Source organism: Corvus kubaryi, unplaced genomic scaffold (genome assembly GCF_017639235.1).
Source record: "Corvus kubaryi isolate FWS band 111438036 unplaced genomic scaffold, C.kubaryi_AGA036_p1.0 37256, whole genome shotgun sequence".
NCBI classification, from domain to species: domain Eukaryota; kingdom Metazoa; phylum Chordata; class Aves; order Passeriformes; family Corvidae; genus Corvus; species Corvus kubaryi.
In genome coordinates, this window is record NW_024581076.1 from 6,706,582 (window position 1) to 6,725,687 (window position 19,106).

The 19,106-nt window shown below is 40.7% G+C and overlaps 1 protein-coding gene across 4 annotated transcripts; it reads right to left on the bottom strand.

The window, feature by feature from the left end:
- Positions 1–362: 362 nt before the first annotated feature.
- On the bottom strand, positions 363–19,100 carry CENPJ (centromere protein J). Of its 4 annotated transcripts, none has more exons than XM_042023879.1 (17): positions 19,040–19,100; positions 17,069–17,579; positions 15,916–16,039; positions 14,880–15,113; positions 14,084–14,228; positions 12,341–12,446; positions 10,427–12,050; positions 7,000–7,132; positions 5,987–6,152; positions 4,665–4,904; positions 3,953–4,052; positions 2,680–2,774; positions 1,949–2,047; positions 1,699–1,839; positions 1,507–1,591; positions 1,297–1,417; positions 363–698 (listed from the first exon to the last, which is right to left on the bottom strand). In XM_042023879.1, the coding sequence occupies exons 2-17, from the start codon at positions 17,444–17,446 to the stop codon at positions 506–508; spliced, it is 3,984 nt and encodes a 1,327-aa protein (XP_041879813.1). In that variant the 5' UTR covers positions 17,447–17,579; positions 19,040–19,100; the 3' UTR covers positions 363–505. The 4 variants fall into 4 exon arrangements, with proteins under 4 accessions (XP_041879813.1, XP_041879812.1, XP_041879811.1 ...); XM_042023878.1 differs by having other exon boundaries at positions 2,677–2,774; XM_042023877.1 differs by having other exon boundaries at positions 2,680–2,777.
- Between the last annotated feature and the right edge of the window lie 6 nt (positions 19,101–19,106).

A 19,106-nucleotide genomic window follows, 5' to 3' on the forward strand; every position in this document is an offset into this window, starting at 1 on the left:
GACCTTTGTTAATTTCCTGGTGTTTCTGAGTAGCTTAGAGAATGAACCTGTCCCCACTCTCACCTGTATTAGCCCTATGAGTATAGAAGAGCAGTTGCTAGAACAGACAGTGCAGTCTGCTAATGCTGTTGCCTCCCAACTGAGACAAAGACAATAGGACAATGAAGGAAAAAAAATAGCCCAAGCCTGCCATTCCTTTAAAGTCAAGCAGTAAGTAAACTGATGTCTAAAATAAGGTCTAGTCTACAGCTGTTTGAGTGTTCACTGACAGCTGATTTAAAAAACACCCTTTTAACCCCACATGACTGAATATTGAATCAATGAACTAAAATGGGAAAAAAGAATTAGCAAAAACTCTGATGTAGTAGCACCCTCTGAAAAATAAATTTATTTAGAGAAAACTATAAATAATATATACACAACAAGCTTTAAGCATGTTCACTTGTTTACAGAAATGTACATTATTTTTGCTGATGTGCTAACACTTCAGCAGTTTTGACATGGTCTATACCTTCGTGTCCATGATAATATTACCATCCTTGTCCTTTACTCTGACTCTTCCAGAGACATACTTGGTTTCCTGCTGTCCATTCATGTACACAGTCTTGACAGTCCCATCTGGATACTCCCGTCTCTTGAACTGTGATGTGTGGAGTTCTCTCTGGCCATTATTGAACTCTATAGTTTTGCTTCCATCTCTGCATTAAAGGGGAAAAAAACAAGAAAGGATTATGCACTGGTGTAAGATTAGTCTCATAACAAATATCAAATATGTAAGCCTAAATAAAGGAAGACTTTAAAAAAAAAACCCAGTATTTGTGGAAAATCTGTTAAATATCTCAGCTGGTTCATACTCAAAAACCTGGTTCTGCAAAACTGATCTGACTTCTTTGTACTTCAGAGCCTCTACTGCACTTTATCTGCACTAAATCACTGCTGGAGTCCAAGGGAGGTTAGTGTGGTATTTTGAGCACTATCAGTTATCAGCTGTCACTAACACCTGCTTCCCATGCCAACCACCTTCCTAGATATGTCTTGTATAATTACGTACAAATCTGAGAAGTGTCTTAGGTTAGGGTATAAGACAATACACAGTTTTTATGCCTCTTCCAAAAAAAACCAAAAACCAAACAACCAAACTCAAAGCTCAAGCAGTAAATATATGTTCACAGTATAATGAAACAAACTTTCAGGAGCTGTAGAAATGGATCTGTCACCATATAGTGCCCCTGTCACTGAGCCCCAGCTGTTCCCATCCCCTGCCCAGGCCAGGGGAGCTGAGAAGGAAAAGCTCACCGCTGCACACGAACAATGGTGCCATCAGGAAAGATACTTTCTTCTTGGCCATCCGTAAATAAATTCTTAATTGTTTGATCAGGGAAGGTTATTTCCTTCTTGCCATCAGGATAATGCTTTTCTGAAATGTATTTTGAGACAATATGCTTATTACATAAATACAGATACATGGGGAATAATTCTGATGGTTGGGTTGGATGATTTCTTTACCTATTTGTCCATTTGAAAACTGCAAGACCTCTAAGCCATCAGAGTATGTCGTGTGAGTAGTTTTGGCATCAGCATAGTAATAAATCTGCAGACAACAGTTCAGATTTAGTATAACTAGTGAGAAATTTTAAATGAGTGTACACATGCAGATAAATAAGTATTTATTGAAAAATGCACATGTAGGATACCCACCACTGTTTGATCAGGCATAATCTGCTTCACATCCCCATTGAAGAAAGTTATAGTTACAGTCTTCCCATCAGAACCCACTTTTTTCCATGTTCCATTTGGGAAAAATACAAGGTGACAGCCATTTTTCAAAACCTTCTCAACCTAATGAAAACATGAGAGATGTCACTATCGAGCCCTCACACTCACATTCTCACTCATCTTTCCCAACAGCTGTCTTCCAGAATTTCCGAGTGCCAAGCTCTCATCTTACCTTTCCATCAGGATAAGCAGTTTCTCTCTGTATCTCTTCACTGCCTGTATATGCAGGAGCAGATGATAGTGACATGTGAGCTTCATCAGGAGAGGGGTCCTGAGACGACAAGCAAAAACTCAAATCAAGCTTTGTCTTTATACACTTGTGTTCCCTAGGCTGACAGATACTTTAGGAAACAAGGAGCAGCACCAGAAGGAAGATGAGTATGGCAAGGCATAAACACAATCAGGGGTTTAAGCAATTCCAAGTATAATTCAAGTGGTACAAGAGATGGAGACTGAGCAATCATTGGTTGTCTGTGGTCAGTTGTAGTCTGGACTGAAGAGGAATTCAGTGATGTGCTTTAGCATGGTGCTCAATTCCCTTAAGACATCACATCATGGTATGAAACAATCACGTTCTCTAAAGCCTAAGTATAACCTACAGCAATTAATGTAAGATTTAATTAAACTATTTAAAAGATCCTTGCACAGTTGCCCTCCATGGAGCATATGAACATCCATCTTTCTTTAGCCCTCCCAAAAGGTAAAACATCTTGCAAAATTCAAAAGAGCAGGAGATTATTACTGTATCTTTTCTCCTGAGCCAAAGAATAATGCAACTACTAGACAAAGATAAAAAGACGAGTCAACAGCCTCATCAGCCACCCTCCAGATACTCGTTAACTTTTCTATTTTAGGCTTTTTCCTCCCCCTTTGAAAACAAAATCAAGACACAGGCCTTACTACCATAAAAGTCTTAGAAGAATCTTCTGGTGCTATCATTGTCTCAGAGTTGTTTCTGTCGTAAGCAGGTCCTGATGCAGGTGTTCTAGGAAGTTTTCCTACTGAGATACATGTAATAGTTAAATTAGACAGAGAAATTAAAGTATGGTTTAAATGTTACAATTACATAGGAGGTCAGGCTGTACAGGACACCTACATTTCTTAACTGCAGTAGAAACTGAAAGCAGGGTATTTATTAAAAGAATAGGCACATGCCAAGAAAAGAATCAATCACTGCTAGTGCTTTGTGTGTCAGCAAGAAGCTACAACTGAAGAATCATTGCAACAGGCATTTAATGCCCTTTCTCTCCTATTTCATCTCTGTAGATTTACAAAGAATTTTCCCCTCCTAGGATTTTAGACAACATTATTAGTTACACCTTAAAATGAACAAAGGAAGATTAATATAAGCTTTTAACAGGAACTGATCAGTGTATTTTTTCCATGTCTCTCCTATCAAATTACCAAAATAAAACCACCTTCCATTCTGGAACACACTCCTCTAACAGATAACATGATGGTTGTGTGAGCTGTCAGAGGTATCAAAAAAGTATCCTGCAGTTACTTTCCATATGTGATTATCCCTTAGGAATGCAGACAGCCTTTGCTCCTAACTGTGAACAAGGAACACCTGCTACAGCATTGCCCATATGATTACAGATCCTGGTAACAGAAGGTTCTGAACAGACACAGCAGCTCTGATGCTATCAACACAGTCATCTAGACACTTGGAAGAAATTCTTCACTGTCAGGGGGGTGAGGCACTGGAACAGGTTGCCTAGAGAAGCTGTGGATGCTCCATTGCTGGAACTGTCCAAGGCCAGGCTGGATGGGGCTCTGAGCACCCTCATCTAGTGGAAGGTGTCCCTGCTCCTGGCAGAGGGGTTGGAACTGGATGATCTTTGAGGTCCCCTCCAAACCAAACCCTTCTATTATTCCATGATCTAACCAACATCTGCAGCTTGGAGAACACCAGTGATGAACACCTGTTTTGATTACAGAAAGCAGGTTCTGCTGTGCTCCAGACCATCAAGTATGACCAGAAGCATTTTCACTCCAAAACTGGTCTCATCACAGCTTTCTCCACAATCCCACCCTGTGAGGTATTTATCCATATGCTCAAGTCCATGACAGCTCCCACTCTATCTCCTTTTAAGGTGGTGATGCGCTCCACAAAGCAAAACTTCACGCTCGTTTTATTTTAAAGACTTAACAGAGTCTAGACAAGTATTTTTACCTTTTGCCTGTGAATAACTTTTGCCATTTGTCTTCCTGCACTTCTGTACTGGAAGAAGGGGAGATGCAGTTCGACTTTTTGGGCCTCTGTTTGGAAGACACTAAAAGAAAGGAAGTATTTGCCATTCATGTGACATGTAATCATAACTGTTCATACAGAGTCAACAAAATTTATACACCACATGACATGAAATTTACTGGAAGCTTTCTTCACAAACTATACAATTTTGAGACTTGGTGAGCAGAAGGATTTGTGTGATGTAGCCCAAGCTGCACTTTGGAGCTCTTCCTCCATCTGTTCCCTCACTACCAACAACTCTAGAATGTTAATTTGGTGCAAGCAATCCAGAATAATAGTTACAATTTCAAAACTTAATATAACTGCTTTAGACGATCATGAACTGCCTGGTTTGCCTGGTTGATCCTGGAGGTGCCGAGGTTCACAGGTTAGACCCCATCAATGATTTTTCTTTCATAATTGCACCATTTTTAATTTCCAAGATGAGCTCCTCTACAAAAGGGATGCTGCACATTGTGAGCATTGACATTTGGAGAGAATGTGACATTAACAAAATTCTGTGTCTGTCACTAGTGTACTAATCAGTACATTAAAAGTAAACAGCTAAATTGTAGCTATTACACTCAAAGTATGTAACACAAAATTCACAAGTATTCACACAAATGTATTTAAAGCACCGAGTTTAATAACTTACAGATTCTGCTCTATTTAGGGTCATCCCAGAATTTTCTATTTTCTTCTTGCTTCCAGCAGCTTCTACTTTCTTCCAGGCTTCTAGACGAAACTTCTCCATAATTTTGATTTCTTCTTTTAGCTCCAAATTCTCATTTACTAAAGCCTCTATTTGATCTTTCAGGCGTCGATGGGTGGTTGACCATTTTGCCTCTTTTCGTTTTAAATCTTCCTGTAATTCTGCAATCTGCTGTTTTAAAGCCTTAGAAAAACGCATGTTTATAAAGAGTTTTCATTTTTAATATATTAAAATATATTTTAGTTTCTAATAGAAATACAAGTACAAGCGAAAAAGGCACAAGTGGCAAAAAAGTCAGATCAGCTTAATAGTGCAGGGGGTGAAAGGTAGGAACGGTTTTCCTCCCTGAAAGAGTGATTATTTACTTTAGACTACCATTTTTATAAGCTCTACTCCAATCACAGCAAAATTGTTTTTCTTGCTTTCTTGGCATCCTTTACACTTCATAGATTGGCCACTACAAACACACTTGGGACAGAAATACAAAATCAGTAATGCTACCCCTGGAGGGCCCTTCAAAAATCTTGGCACGGGAAAACAGGGAGGACACAATCACACAAAACACACATAAATCTGCCTAGACAGTTTAGCAAATGCCAATTCAGTTTTTTGAAGTAAGTTCATAGGGAAAGAATAGAGAAATCCCTGTGTGGTGTTTAATATGGCTTGTTTATACACCTCATATACCATACATCCTGACAATGCAGGAACAAACAGATTGGGTTCCTTACATCCCTGACAACCTAAAGACCTACAAGTGATAATAGAATGTAACTTTGAAAATTGTAAAAGATTACTACATAGACTGTACAAGAGTTATAGACACAATAAAACCCTTGTGGAGTTCTAGTTTGCACTTTGATCCACTACCATGAACAAAAACTTACCACTTAGTATTTTAACTTCAGTAATTTTGTTTCCAAGTTGAAGATCATTCTATCAGTCACAAGTCACATTTTTAGTACAGAAATGTGACAAAAAGATTTGTTCATTACGAGTTTTTGCCTTAAAACCAACAAACAGCTTTGTGAAGGTTGTAGTTCCCTTCCTCAATTAGAATAATTCAGATTGGAAAAAAACTTCAAGATCATGGAGTCCAACTGTTAATCCAGCACTGCCAAGTTCACCACTAACCCATGCCTGCTCACAGTTCCCATCTTGAAATCACTTGTAATCTTTCAACGAAATTAGAATTTAGCTCTTGACTGCCTTTAAGTGAACTTACATGTTCCTATGTGGACAAGAATAATAATACATTCTTATACCTGAATTTCATCACGTTCTTTTTTATCTGGAATTGCTCTAGCCTCTGTGGTGTATTTTTCAAAAACTTTACGCTCCTTTTGCAGTTTTTTAATTTCCTTTTTTTTATGTTCTTCTATTTCAGCCAGTTCTTGGGCTTTCTTCTGTTCAAAGTCTGCAATTTCTTTCCTATAATTATGAAACAAAGTTGTTGTTTTATCCCAAATCCCCTTCACATCTCATGTTAAGAAACAAAGTGAAAACTGAGTATTTTGTGGTCACAGATTGCAGTTTAGCATCTCTTGCCCCCAGGAAGACTTACATATAAATGGTATTACTTATTTAACAAGTAAGAATTGTCACACAGTGGATGTTTGAAGTCCAACAATTTATATTTTTATATCTTCTAGCCACAAACATTATCCCAAATTTAAAAAACTTTGGTTAAAATCTTGCTGCATTCTTCAAAACATTAGAACACCGTCCCCCAAAAGCACCAGAGAAAAGAATCTGCTAATAGGCGATCAAAAATTAAACATTAGCCAAAGACACAACGCTGTTCCCAAACAAAACAAAAGTGGCTGTGGTAGGAACAGATGTGCACCATTTAAGTCATCAGAGGTAATTATTCTGTTCTATATGCCACTTACAAATGCCCCAGTTCAAATTAAAATATTCTCAGTGTGTACACACAAATACACAATCCAAAGCAAAAGCATCAATCATGTTAGCATGAAGACCAGTTCTGCAAGGCCAGTTTAGGATTGTGTTACCCTTCAGAACAAAAGCATACACGTTCTCCCAGACACAGCCTTTAGGGACATCATATTAACTGGGCAAGGGTTCTTAATACTATAATTTCTGTGTAATAATTACAGTTTAACTTACACACAGAGCAACAACTTGTTTCTAGACCTATCTCCACTGTAACTGAAGCACATTAATTGTTTACCTGTGCTGTTGGTAACTGGACTTCAGGAGAGTCTGCAACACACCATGTAAGTCAATGCAGCAAAATGCTGCAACTGAAAATTACCTGATACTTGCCAAGGCGTGCTCTCTTTCTTCACGGAGTTTAGTCAGAGTTGTGTTTTCAGCTCGGAATCTCTCAATTTCAGTTTCCAACTCAGCGAGTCTCTCTCTCAGTAGCTGGGATGGAACAGTGTTTCCTGTCAAAGCACAGCCACAGGCACATTATCTAAATGGCATCCATAAGACTGAAGTAAACAATTATCACACACCAGCATAAGAAATTGTTAAAAAAAAAAAAAAAGACAAACCAAGTAATACTATTTTAGACAGTAGTAATATTGCCAAGAACTTCTACTATCCAAATGACACAGAAGTTATGTTTTAAAAAGCTCTGCACTGTTTACTCAAGTACTTCAAATACAGAGAAGATCTATCACTTTCGGAGTACTTTTAAGTACTGAATGCATCTTCCATCCTGGTGGAACTAAAGCTATATCTGGAAATGGAATGTGAGGGGCTTCACATCAAACCAGAGAAATAAAATGATGGTATAAGGGTATAATGAGTGCATATAGTACGTGTATGGGTACATACCATATATATGTGCCAGGTATATGTATACAGTATGATGGTATGATGGTATAAGGTACATGAAACAGGAAAGTTTAAAGTTTTAAGTTTTTTCAAGTTTTGGTCACAACAAAGTCTGTTTAGACCCATCCCTGATGGGAAATCTATTGCAGAGGCTGACAATAGGGAGGGGTTTTGTGGGCTTTTCTTCCATCCCAGTTTGCTGTTCAGTCACTACTTAAGAATCCCCAGGGTTTCAGAGTCTGAGTATGCAACAGAATAGACTAAATACTGATGTTGCTGTGTAAGTGGTTGCCTTGCTCATCCTTACATACTCTGAAATGCTGGAAAAAACACCCCAACCCTACCCCTCTTCCTGCAAACTTTTCGCATCCATTTTTAGACAACCCTACACAATCAATTCTCCAAACTGCAGCTTTCATATGAATCATAGAATATCCTGAGTTGGAAGGGACCCAAAAGGATCGAGTTCAACTCCTGGCCCTGCAGAGTATATCCCCAAGAGTCACACCATGTGCTTGGGAGCATTGTCCAAACACTTCTTGAACTCTGCCAGGCTGGTGCTGTGACCACTTCCTGGGGAGCCTGTTCCAGTGCCCAACCACCCTCTGGGTGAAGAACCTTTTTATAATATCCAGCCTAAACCTTCCCTGACTCAACTTCAGGCCATTCCCTTGATTCAAAGGCATGTACTCCACAGCAGGTACTGTAAAGTAAAACACACCTTTATTGGTGTCCAGAGAACCTGCAGGGATTCGCACCTCCATGTGCATGTGTCACTGTGGTTCATTTTACACAGGCTTTTATACTTTACAATTCTGGCATCTGCCCTTGTTTGTTTGCTTATCTAAAAGCTACAGTTTTAAGGGTTGGAGTGCACATAAGTTGTGGTTTCTTTATCCTAGGCCTACAAACACAGTACATAGTTCCTATCTAACATATTCCTCACATTCAGCTAACTGCTGTTAAGCTTTTCTACAACTGTACTTTACTGATTACATTCTTCTATTTTCTATCTATTAAAACAAACCCTATGACTTTGCATTGTTCCAGCCTTTTGTGACAGCTAACATGCCTCTCCCTTCTTACCACTTGAGCCCACGAGGGGTAGTTCCCTGCTTGCAGAAGTGGTTATAGTTAGATGCAGCAGTCACATTTAAGTTTTTGTTAATTGGTATTTATGCTAAGGTGCTTATGTTAAGTGAGGTCTGTGTTTCACCCTCGGGTCCTGTCACTGGGCACCACAGACAAGAGATCAGTGCCTGCCCCTCCTCTTCCCCTCACAAGGAAGCTGTAACTGCAATGAGGTCTCTCCTCAGCCTCCTCTTCTCCAGGCTGAACACACCAAGTGACCTCAGCCACTCCTTGTATGGCTTCCCCTCAAGGCCCTTCACCATCTTCGTTGCCCTCCTTTGGACACTCTCCAATAGTTTAATGTCTGTATTACATTGTGGCACCCAAAACTGCCCCCAGCACTCGAGGTGAGGCCGCCCCAGTGCAGAGCAGAGTGGGACAATCCCCTCCCTTGCCCAGCTGGTGATGCTGTGCCTGGTGCCCCCAGGACAGGGTTGGCCCTCCTGGCTGCCAGGGCACTGCTGACTCATGTCCAACTTGCCACTGACCAGGACCCCCAGGTCCCTTTCCACAGCTCTGCTCTCCAGCATCTCATTCCCCATCTGTCCATATACCCAGGGTTGCCCCATACCAGGTGCAGAATCTGGCAGCTGTCCTTGTTAAACTTCATCTGGTTGGCGATTGCCCAGCCCTGATTTGTCCAGGTCTCTCTGCAGGGCCTCCCTGATTTCAAGGGAGTCAACAGCTCCTCCCAACTCAAGCTGGCAAACTTACTTAGTATTCCTTCCAGTCCTGTGTCCAAGTCATTTACGAAGATGCTGAAGAGCACAGGTCCTAAGATGGAGCCCTGTGAAACCCCACTAGTGACAGATCTCTAGTCTGATGTCACCCCATTCCCTGTAACCCTCTGTGCCTGACCTGTGAGCCAGTTGCTCACCCATCACACAATGTGTTTATCCAGCTGAATGCTGGACATTCTGTCCAGAAGGGCACTAAGAGAGATGAAATCAAAGGCTTTACTGAAATCCAAAAAGATTACATCAACTGGCTTACCACAAAAACCTAAACAAAATCCTAAAACATGCATTGGAACAGAGTCTGAAACCAAGATCACAACCTTAGGGACAAAAGGTTTAAATACTAGGTCTTGCCATCATGCTTTCACTGAACAACTCCAATTTTAATCACAGCAGAAGTGCAACAGCTGCAGCAGGGGGTTTTAGAGGCAGTCCTCCACAGACTGCAACCATACAGACAAAATCAACTTGGGCGAAGCAGAAAAATGAATCCCCATTTCCCATATTCCACATGAACTCTGTAGACACTATACTACTCTCAGAAAACACAGCCAAGTCTGCCACTCCCTTGTATTTCATAAGAGGAGAATGTTAACCTAGCAGTGAATAGCATTACTCTTCTGTGGTGTAAATCCACTGTGGTGGAAAGGAAGGTACCACTTCATTTTCAGCTTGCCTTTGGTATTTTCCTTCATTCAGAAACAACAATCAAGCAGCTCCAGATCAAGTTACTTCAATGAGCTGAAGCCTCCAGAGGGAAGGAAAAAAAAAAAACACGCCAATTAAATAAATACATTTTTAAAAAGAAGTTTTCACCAATTAGAGTCATTCTGCAAGCTGTGTAATTGTTAGATCTGGCATCAGACATGCAACCAGAGGAGATGTAGGGGGAGAACAGGGCCATTTCTTGCAGAAGAAGTCTGTACTTAAACCCTTTGGTGTAATTTCAGGTTGGAGCTTAAGCACTAGTAGGGAAGACTTGTATGATATGCCTTCTTCACCACTTCCTACCAGTTGCTGTTCTCTCACCTCCTAGCTCCGGTTCCACATTTGATTTGGTTTCACGCTCTGGATGGCAGCCTGCCTTCTGCTTTGGCTTCAGTGAAGGAAACAGTTTCATCATCAAGTTTGATACAGGAGGTCCATTTGAATCAACGTCCACTGCAGACTCTTTGGACGTTTCATCTCCTTTCTTTGAGGCAACTTTTCTCTTTATTGCTTTATCTGGGACAGTAGTATCATTCTTAAAGGAAAAGTCCATCTGCAAAGGTATTTTAGTATATTTTTCAGGTAAATCACTGCTAACATAATTTTCATCAAGATCACTCCATGTTCTTTCATCATCAAACTCAAACTTACTCCTACTAATACACAACATGCTTCTGTGATCATCTATAGCTTTTCTAATCTTTTGCTTTGACAGTACACTGCAATCTTTGTCTGACAAGCCAAGGTCAGCATCTCCATTTTTGCTCTCTTTGCTAATGTCTGTAACAGAACTTCCACAATCAAAACATTCTGGATCACTTTCTCTGTGGCTTACAAAGTCTGTCTTAGCATCTTTGTTGTCATGCTTTAATGTGGCCTCAAATTCACTCTCAGAATCTGTAGAAGTACCATCATTGCCCTCACTCTTATCTTCATTTACAATCCAATGATTACTTTTTAAAGCAGGCGCTGCTTTCAGGGAAGAAGCTGAGAATATTACACCGTCTGTTTTATTCAATGGATCCTTCATTCTAAAATCTGTTCCTGAATTTGAGGCTGTATGCATAACTGGGCTACCATTTATATTTTCCCGTGCCACACAGCCTGCCCTTTTATTTCTCTCATTTGTAAGTTCGATGGCCAGCGCCTTGACTTGCTGCTGCTTTGCCTTGATAGGAGTAGATGACATCCTACGGCCTTTTAAAGTCTGCTGGTCTCGTTCCAAGATCCTTTGCACAAATGAGGAATTACTTGAGAAAGATATTTCATCTGCAGCTTGTTCTAGGAACAAAAATTCGTCTAATTCTAGGTTCTCTTTTTCTTTTTCTTTTTCCCAGTTCTCCAGTTTATTCTGAAATGAAAGTTCAAAAGACAGTTCTGAATCTTTTACAGGGTGACCTATGGGACATTTAGGATTAGAAAAGGCACTGGCCAGTTCTTGAGACAACTGAGACTTTTCTGTGCCAGGTAATTTGGTTTTGATTTTGCCAGTGTTAGACTTAGCAAATTCTACTCTGTTCTCTTTATTTTCTATTTTATTGTTAATTTCTGATGGGTAAGAATCTCTCATCTGTCCAACATGATTTCTTCCTGATTGCATTCTTGTTTCTAATGGCAAGATATTTTCTCCATTGTGATTCTTGAGAACCACTGTCTTCTGAATGGGACAACGTTTTACTTTATTGGGGTGGTCGTATTTTTTACATGGTGCGAAAGGATTTTCAGAAACCAGTTCTTTGCCAGGAGGCACAGTTTTCTTCTGTATTTGGGATCTGTCCACTTTAATAACATTTCTGTCATCTGAAGCCCTTTGCTGAAGTTTTGAGGTGCTTTCTCCAAGTTTTGTCATTTTAGACTTGGCATTAGTAAATCTTGTTAAACCTTCTCCTCTTTTCAGGAAGGGTCTCTTGATCACCGGTTTTTGAACACCTGATCCACTTGTCTCCTGAAAATGAGTAAAGAAAAGCAAACCATAAAATGTTAAAAAGCTCCTTACACAGTTTGAAGATTTCTTCAGGTAAATCCCACATACGAGTAGGAATTTAGATGGTACATTTCTACTGGATTTCTGAATACTTAAGTAAGTGGAGTACTTGGGGTTTATTATTTTTAAGAATGCGAATGTTGCATTCAGTGTTAGCTTTTCCTGCTAGCATCTTCCTTGTACACTTCTAAAGCACCTACCACATCTCAGTACAATATATAAAGAAGATTTTTAACGTAATAATAAATAACCTGTAACTTCTGGTGTTGCTCCAGATGCTGTTCCTCTAGTTGTATCTGTTCTTCCAAGAATTCTTCAAAAGTCTGTTTCTTCTCATGTATTGCAGCTTTAATAGGTCTAGAGTAATTACAAAAATAACTCTTACAATTCTGTATAAAATAACTATGTTTAAGATCACTGGTATTCAAAGTCCTAAGGTGTAATTGCATAAAAGATGGCAAATTCTGAGGTGCTTCAGGCATTAAGGTAATCTGAGAAATGCTTTTTAACACTACATGTTTATCTAATCCCTGCAATAGTTAACATAAAAGACACTATATGCAAGTTTTGTTGCTTTTTCTTTCACTGCTTTTCTTAATGACCCTTTCTTTCGGACAAATCACCAAACTTCCACTCGTAGTTTAGTCACGCCGCCAATTCCTACAGTATCACCTTTCCACTCAGGAATGCTACTGAGATTATACATTCCCTGACTCCCCCTTTGATACTCCTCCTCCTTCACAGGAGTGCTGGGTCTGGCTGGCATGGAGTGAGCTTTATTCAGAGCTCTGTTTTGGCTTTGCGACTACAACAGCATTGCTAACATAATATTTTAGCTATTACTATACCCTGCTTGTACAGCATCAAGGCTTTCTTTGCTTTTTCATGCTGCTGCCCACCCCAGGAAGCAGGCTGGGGATGGGCAAGACCAACCACAGGGGAGACACAGCCAGAACAACTGAGTCAAACTGACCCCAGGGCTATTCCATGCCATGCAACATCAAGTTCATCAGTAAAAACTGGGGGCTTCATCTTCCAAAAGCAGCTGTTGCTCAGAGACCAAGCAGGCACCAGTCTGCTTGTGGGACACAGAGCATGACTGCCTGTGTATCACCTGGGGCCTTTCCCCTCTTTCCTCTACTTATTAAACTGTTTTTACCTGAACTCCCAAGTTTCCTCCTCTGACACCCTCTTGCTTTCTGCTCTGGGAACAGTGAGCAGGCAACTGGGTGGGTGCTCAGTTGCTGGCTGGGCTCAACTCACCACAGCCTGCAACAAGCACTTCTTGTTTCTGTGATGACCCATCAGAGAAGGCAGAGCTCTGAAACAAAGCCAACCACTACTGCCATTCTATCAACTGCATCTACAAATCTTTTGCCATACATGAGAAGGCTTCAGCCACAAGCACTATGATTAGCCTTAGCCATATACAGACATTTCACAGAATCTTATAACCACAGAATGGTTTGGGTTGGAAACAAATTTAAAGATCATCCTGTTCCAACCTGCATCCCCCTGCCATGGGCAGAGACACCTTTCACTAGCCCAGGCTGCTCAGAGCCCCGTCCAACCTGGCCTCGGACATTTCAAATAATCATAACTCCTGGTAGTAAACTAAAGTCACAGCCTTGTCCTCCTGCCTCACGTTACTACTTTCAGCACACAACACTGGATAGGAGGTTGTAATAAATCAAACCGGGAACAGCAACCGTAACTGCTTATATACCCAGCTATACTGGAAGGTGCTTCTGAGCTGTCATTACCCCAGGCTGCACACACACCTCTTCATCCAACACACAACATCTCATCTTTTACAGCACAAGCAATTCCAAGCAAGAGCCTCTCTTACCACAGGTCTCCACAGTACCTAAAAAATCAAATCCTTTATTCAGAAATTGCACAAATTCAGAGTATCAGACTCTTTCAATCAGGACTCAGAATTCAACCAAACTCCTGTTATTTGATAAAAACTGCATAATCATGGTCTGAATTACCTTTCCTCTGTATTAGTCCATAACTGTTCACCTCCACTGGAATTTTCAGAGACATCTGCACTTCCCACACCTAAAGGATCAATGTGATTATGTTCACTCTCCATTAATAATTCCATCTTTTTTTCTGGACACCACATGTTTTTTCCTGTAAAAGCAAGAGAGGTGGGTTTTTTCATCCCAACAACAAATCAGTTCTCAGCAGATACTTTAAGCAGCATTCAGGTCAGATTAAAACCAGAAGGGAGTTTCAGGGCCATGTGATGTGAATTTGTACATAAAATAGCCATAAGATTTCCCCAAATTAATTCTTATTTGAATTTGCACTTTCTTTGTACAGGAACATGCAACTATGCATTAAAAAATTTCCACAGACCTTAAATAATCCATTCTGATTGTTCATCTTTGCTGTTGTTAATCTATGGCTTAAAAAAATAACTGAACAAATTTTGACATCTGCTGTACTGACGAGCTTTCTTACCAAGCTTCTGTTTCCGTCATATATACGCATAAATTGAGAAGAATTTGATTTTTGGCTCATGCTGATTTTAACCAAACTCAAATGGACAACAACTGGAACACTCTGAGGTCTGTAAGCTGTCAGTAAACCAACCAACATACCAAGTAAACCAACAAAAAATCCTAAAACCTTCAAAATAAGTAGCAGAAAATTTTTCTCAGTAACAAGGGAGGAAAAAGTACCACACATCAAGTTATCTTTCTGTAAATGACTAAGTAGTAACATATTTGTCTTCCTTGTTTTTCAAACAATTAGGCCTTTTCAGAGGCACACACAGACCTTGCTTTTCACAAGCAGACACTTCTGAAAGACTGTTCTTCAAAGATGAGGTGCATTCTCTGTTGTTCAGCTTTTGTAAAGAATCGTTGTCTTGTGTATGGGAAGAAACAATCAGAGCACGAGCTCCATCTTCAAAGATATTCTGATATCCAGATGATGGCAATTGAGGTGAAGTTGCTAAGCCTGCTGAATGCCCAGGTCTTAGCTTTTGACTTTCAGCCATTACAGTATAACCTTGAAATGAGAAGGAACAAAATGGTCGTGTCATTGTATTTCTATTACAAAAATACTGCTCCATAGGAGAAAAGAAATGGCACTGACAGGCAAGATTGATCACCCAGCCTCCATCCTTATGTTACTGCTCAAGAACAAGTGATTAGGCAATCTTGATTTTCTTCTCCTAAAATAAGCCCTAATTCAATCTTCTCAGGTAGACAAAGTGAAAGAAAGACAATCATTTCAGTCAGGTTGGACCGACACTGCCAAGAGCAGAAAGTACCCCTGGCTCAACTCTAAAAGCTTTTCCCAGCCAAGAGCTGTCCCCTCTCCTTGCACCCAGCAAACAAGACTGGAAAACTGATACAGGTTACAGGTCTTTGTTTTTAAATCAGATCAGCTGACCATTCTAGTTCAGTTCATCATCTGAATGTGATATGTGTCAGCACAAACAAGGAGGGACCACTTCATTTGGCTACACTGAAAGCTTAAAGCAGTCAAAAGTACTGTGAGAAGCAGCTAATCAGAAAGGAAAATAATTGTTTTACACTTTAATACATGTACTTTGAAGCAAGGGCTCCCATCATAGCACATATTGATCAAGTCACAATTACAGTTGGCATTTTATAAAAACAGGACAGTATTCCTTCTTCAGTAGCACTCAACTTCCAGGCACTGAAGCAATGCAGCATTTATCTTTGACTAATCAAGTAATCTTAAAATGAAGAACACAAAAGACACTGTCAGATTTTAACTGGAAAATGAGATTAAATTTTTCAGTTTATAGAAAGTACATCATGTGCTTTCTTTATCAACTCACCATGAGCTGCTGGCTGGCCAGACACCATGATAAGTAGCTTCTGCTGCTCTTCCATTAGCCTTTGAAGTTGTTCCATCTGTTGTTTCTTTAACTGCTCCTGTTTCTGTTGTTGCAATTCCTTCAGCTTTTCAAACAAAAAAATAAATGTATTAGAGGCTAGATTTATTTAGAACATACCACAGAATTATTTTGTTACAGACTGTCAATAAATTCCTAAGAACACTTAATAATTCCTCTTAAGATACCAATAAACTAGCTAATATTTATTTAGCCACTGACTGATACTACTGGCAATATTTTAAAAGTGGGTAAGCATTCTCCTGTCATGTAAAATACAGGAGAAAACTTTCATAGCACCTGGTAATTTGCGGAATTCTAGTCTGGAGACAAACGCATTCCCTCTCTTCACTTGAGTGAACAGACATGGGGATTTATGCTGATGTAGCTGCTGGCAGAGCGGGAAAGGACTTCTTAGTCCTTAAGAGCAAGGTCTGTTAAAGTGCTGCTGAACACTTTCAGCTAACACAATTTTTATCCAGTAATTGGGAACAGCTACTAGTGAACACACAGCCACTTACAGTGGATTGACTGACACACTTGCATTAGAAAAAACCAGCAAGTAACATAACAGCATTACGATTCCAGGCCTTTTTGTCCTGATGACTTGGACACTTTACCAGATTCAACAGTAACATCTCTCTTCATCTAAACGGAACCAGGTATGTGAATGGTCACACCTACTTTGAGAACTAACAAAGGTGTTTCTAAAGATACAAGAACATTCAACTCCACTGTGTTGTGAATGCCAGTGGTCAAGCATCACCACTGTAGTGACCAGCACCCCATTTCCACAGCCTCAAGCAAAGAAACATTGTAAAATTGTGTGCACCCTTCCAGGTAAAATGATTTTGAGAACAATTTCATTTTAAACTGGAACTTGTGCCACCTGCAAACAACAATAGTTAGACTCTCAGTAAATTCACATCATGAGGAGGACAACAACGTTTATGTAACTGTAATTTAGGATTTGCTCTTTAAGCTTGCTGTGGCCTATACATTACAAAGAGTTTGCTTACTTGCAGGCATGACAAATCAAATGCAAGAACAAGATAAATCTTAATGGATTCATGTCAAGGAATTCTAGAACTATTACCTGTTCAAGCTTTTGTAAGAGTGGATCACTGTGATTGGATTTTTTCTGAACATCCACTTCACCATGGACTACGTCTGGTTTAGAGCTTTCTACATTTCCAGCTGCTGCTGGAAAAAGTGTTCCAGTGGTACATTGCTGAAGTGTCTGAGGGCTGCCAGACTCTTCACACAGGGAGTCATCACTTACAGAACAGCTGTCTGAAAGATGCAACACTTCTTCAGGTAAAGCTGTGATGTTTTCAGGTCCAGGTAACAAATTTTCTTTCTTGAAGTTCAAACCAGTAAAACTAGCATCTAATATGACTCCAGCACGGGAGCTATCGAATATCCAACGTGCACTGAAGTTTTGCTCACCACTCAGATTTTCAACAGTTGGCATCTTGCAAATTGTATTCCAATTTCTTTGCTGGTCAGCATTAACACAACAATCTTACGTCCTGTAGGGTTAAGACAGTATAACTTTCAAAGCTCCAGGTAGCTGGTATGGACAGTTATCTATCTACTTTTAGCACCTAGAAATTAAGCAGATAAATGAAATAAGAAATCTCTAATAACAGATTCCTAGCAAAAGAAAGTTACTCTCTTATAACCAACCTAGCACATTTATAAAAATAACCCACAACCAACAGAAACAATTTGGACAACAAGAAACAAACACTTTCTGTGCAGAAAATCAACATAATCCAATTCTTAATTGTCTTATTTATTTGAGTGCAGTTAATATCATCTCAAATATCATAAAGCTGTACATAGTATTTTCTTCAGTAGTACTGAGAGGGATTCAGAATTTTTTTAAACACTTGCAACAAAAGAAGTGATTTGATGAGCTGGGAGATCTCCACCACATGACCTTCATATTAATGCAAAGTTTCAGATATGTCCATCTAAATACAAACATTTTACTGCACATATTTCAATGCAATGCTTATCATTTTCATGTCTTCCTTAGTTCCTCACAGAAACTCCACAACTGTGCTGCCTATCATCTTCCTTCTCCCAAAAAGCTTCTTTAAAATCCATCCAAAGGAAAGTTTAAATACTGCATCAAATCCTACAAGTGCCACAAACCATGAAAGAATTCATGTAGGAAGGAGACCCAAAGTGATTGCCTCACTTAGGAAGAAAAAGAGATAAAACTGCTGCTGATGGCAGTGTGGCAGCAGGAGCCGGACCACACAGCTTCCTCAAATTAATCCCAGGGCAAGTACCTCTCTGCCTGTGCATGAGGTGTGTCAGGGGGACTACGGAGGAGAGAAGGGGCCAAGGGACCAAGGACAGACAACCACAGCAGCTCCGGTTCAACAGTCCTGCTAATCAGGAAATAACTTCTTAAAGCTTCCTCATTCCCAAGAGATCAGTTCATGCCAGCTCTCACTTAATTTTCCCGCAGTAAAAAGGCTTATGCTTCCAACCAGAGTTTGAAACCGCGACGGGGAGAAACAGCGAAATTACATTATAGAAATGTTTTCCGGCTGCCTTCTGCTTTGAGACGCTAGGCGAAGTTTCCCAGCGAGGTGCAGATTCCCGCTGAGAGGCAAATTCAAGGTTCGCGGTCTGTTTTACCCGTCACCTTTCGGAGACCCTCTGGAGGCCGCCTGCCAGTCTAAACCTCCCCATGAAATTTACGGCAGCAGCACTTTCGTGCCAACCGGAGCACCCAGCAAGGATCTGGGACGGGGAGGAGGGACAAACGGTTCCCCACAGATGTCGACCGTGGGGAGACGAGCACAGCCACGCTCCTCAGCCCAGCCGAGGCGTCGGGCCCAGCGCCCTCCTTCCCTCACCGACACGGACACCGCCCTCACAGAGCACGCCCCAAGCGCTCCCCCGGTCCCGAAGCACTCGCAGCACGACAGCTCCGACCCGCGGGCCCTCGCACATAGCGAGGCATCAGCCCCGGCCCCACTCCTCAGGCCGCTCCCTCAGCCGCGCCCGGCTCCGACTTCCACAGACTTCTCCTTCTATTACAAACCTGCCGCCATCGCACAGCCTCCCGGCGCCACAGGCGCGCACCGCCCCGGCGCTCTGCATGCTGGGAG

What these genes read in the sequence shown, in the direction of transcription:
- CENPJ (XM_042023876.1), bottom strand. Translation starts at nt 17,446, where the DNA reads ATGCCAACTGTTGAAAATCTGAGTGGTGAGCAAAACTTCAGTGCACGT. An exon ending in AGCAACACCAGAAGTTACAG is followed by an intron (nt 12,051 to 12,340) that starts GTTATTTATTAT and finishes ACTCATTTTCAG; the next exon opens with GAGACAAGTGGATCAGGTGT. An exon ending in AAGAACGTGATGAAATTCAG is followed by an intron (nt 4,905 to 5,986) that starts GTATAAGAATGT and finishes CGTTTTTCTAAG; the next exon opens with GCTTTAAAACAGCAGATTGC.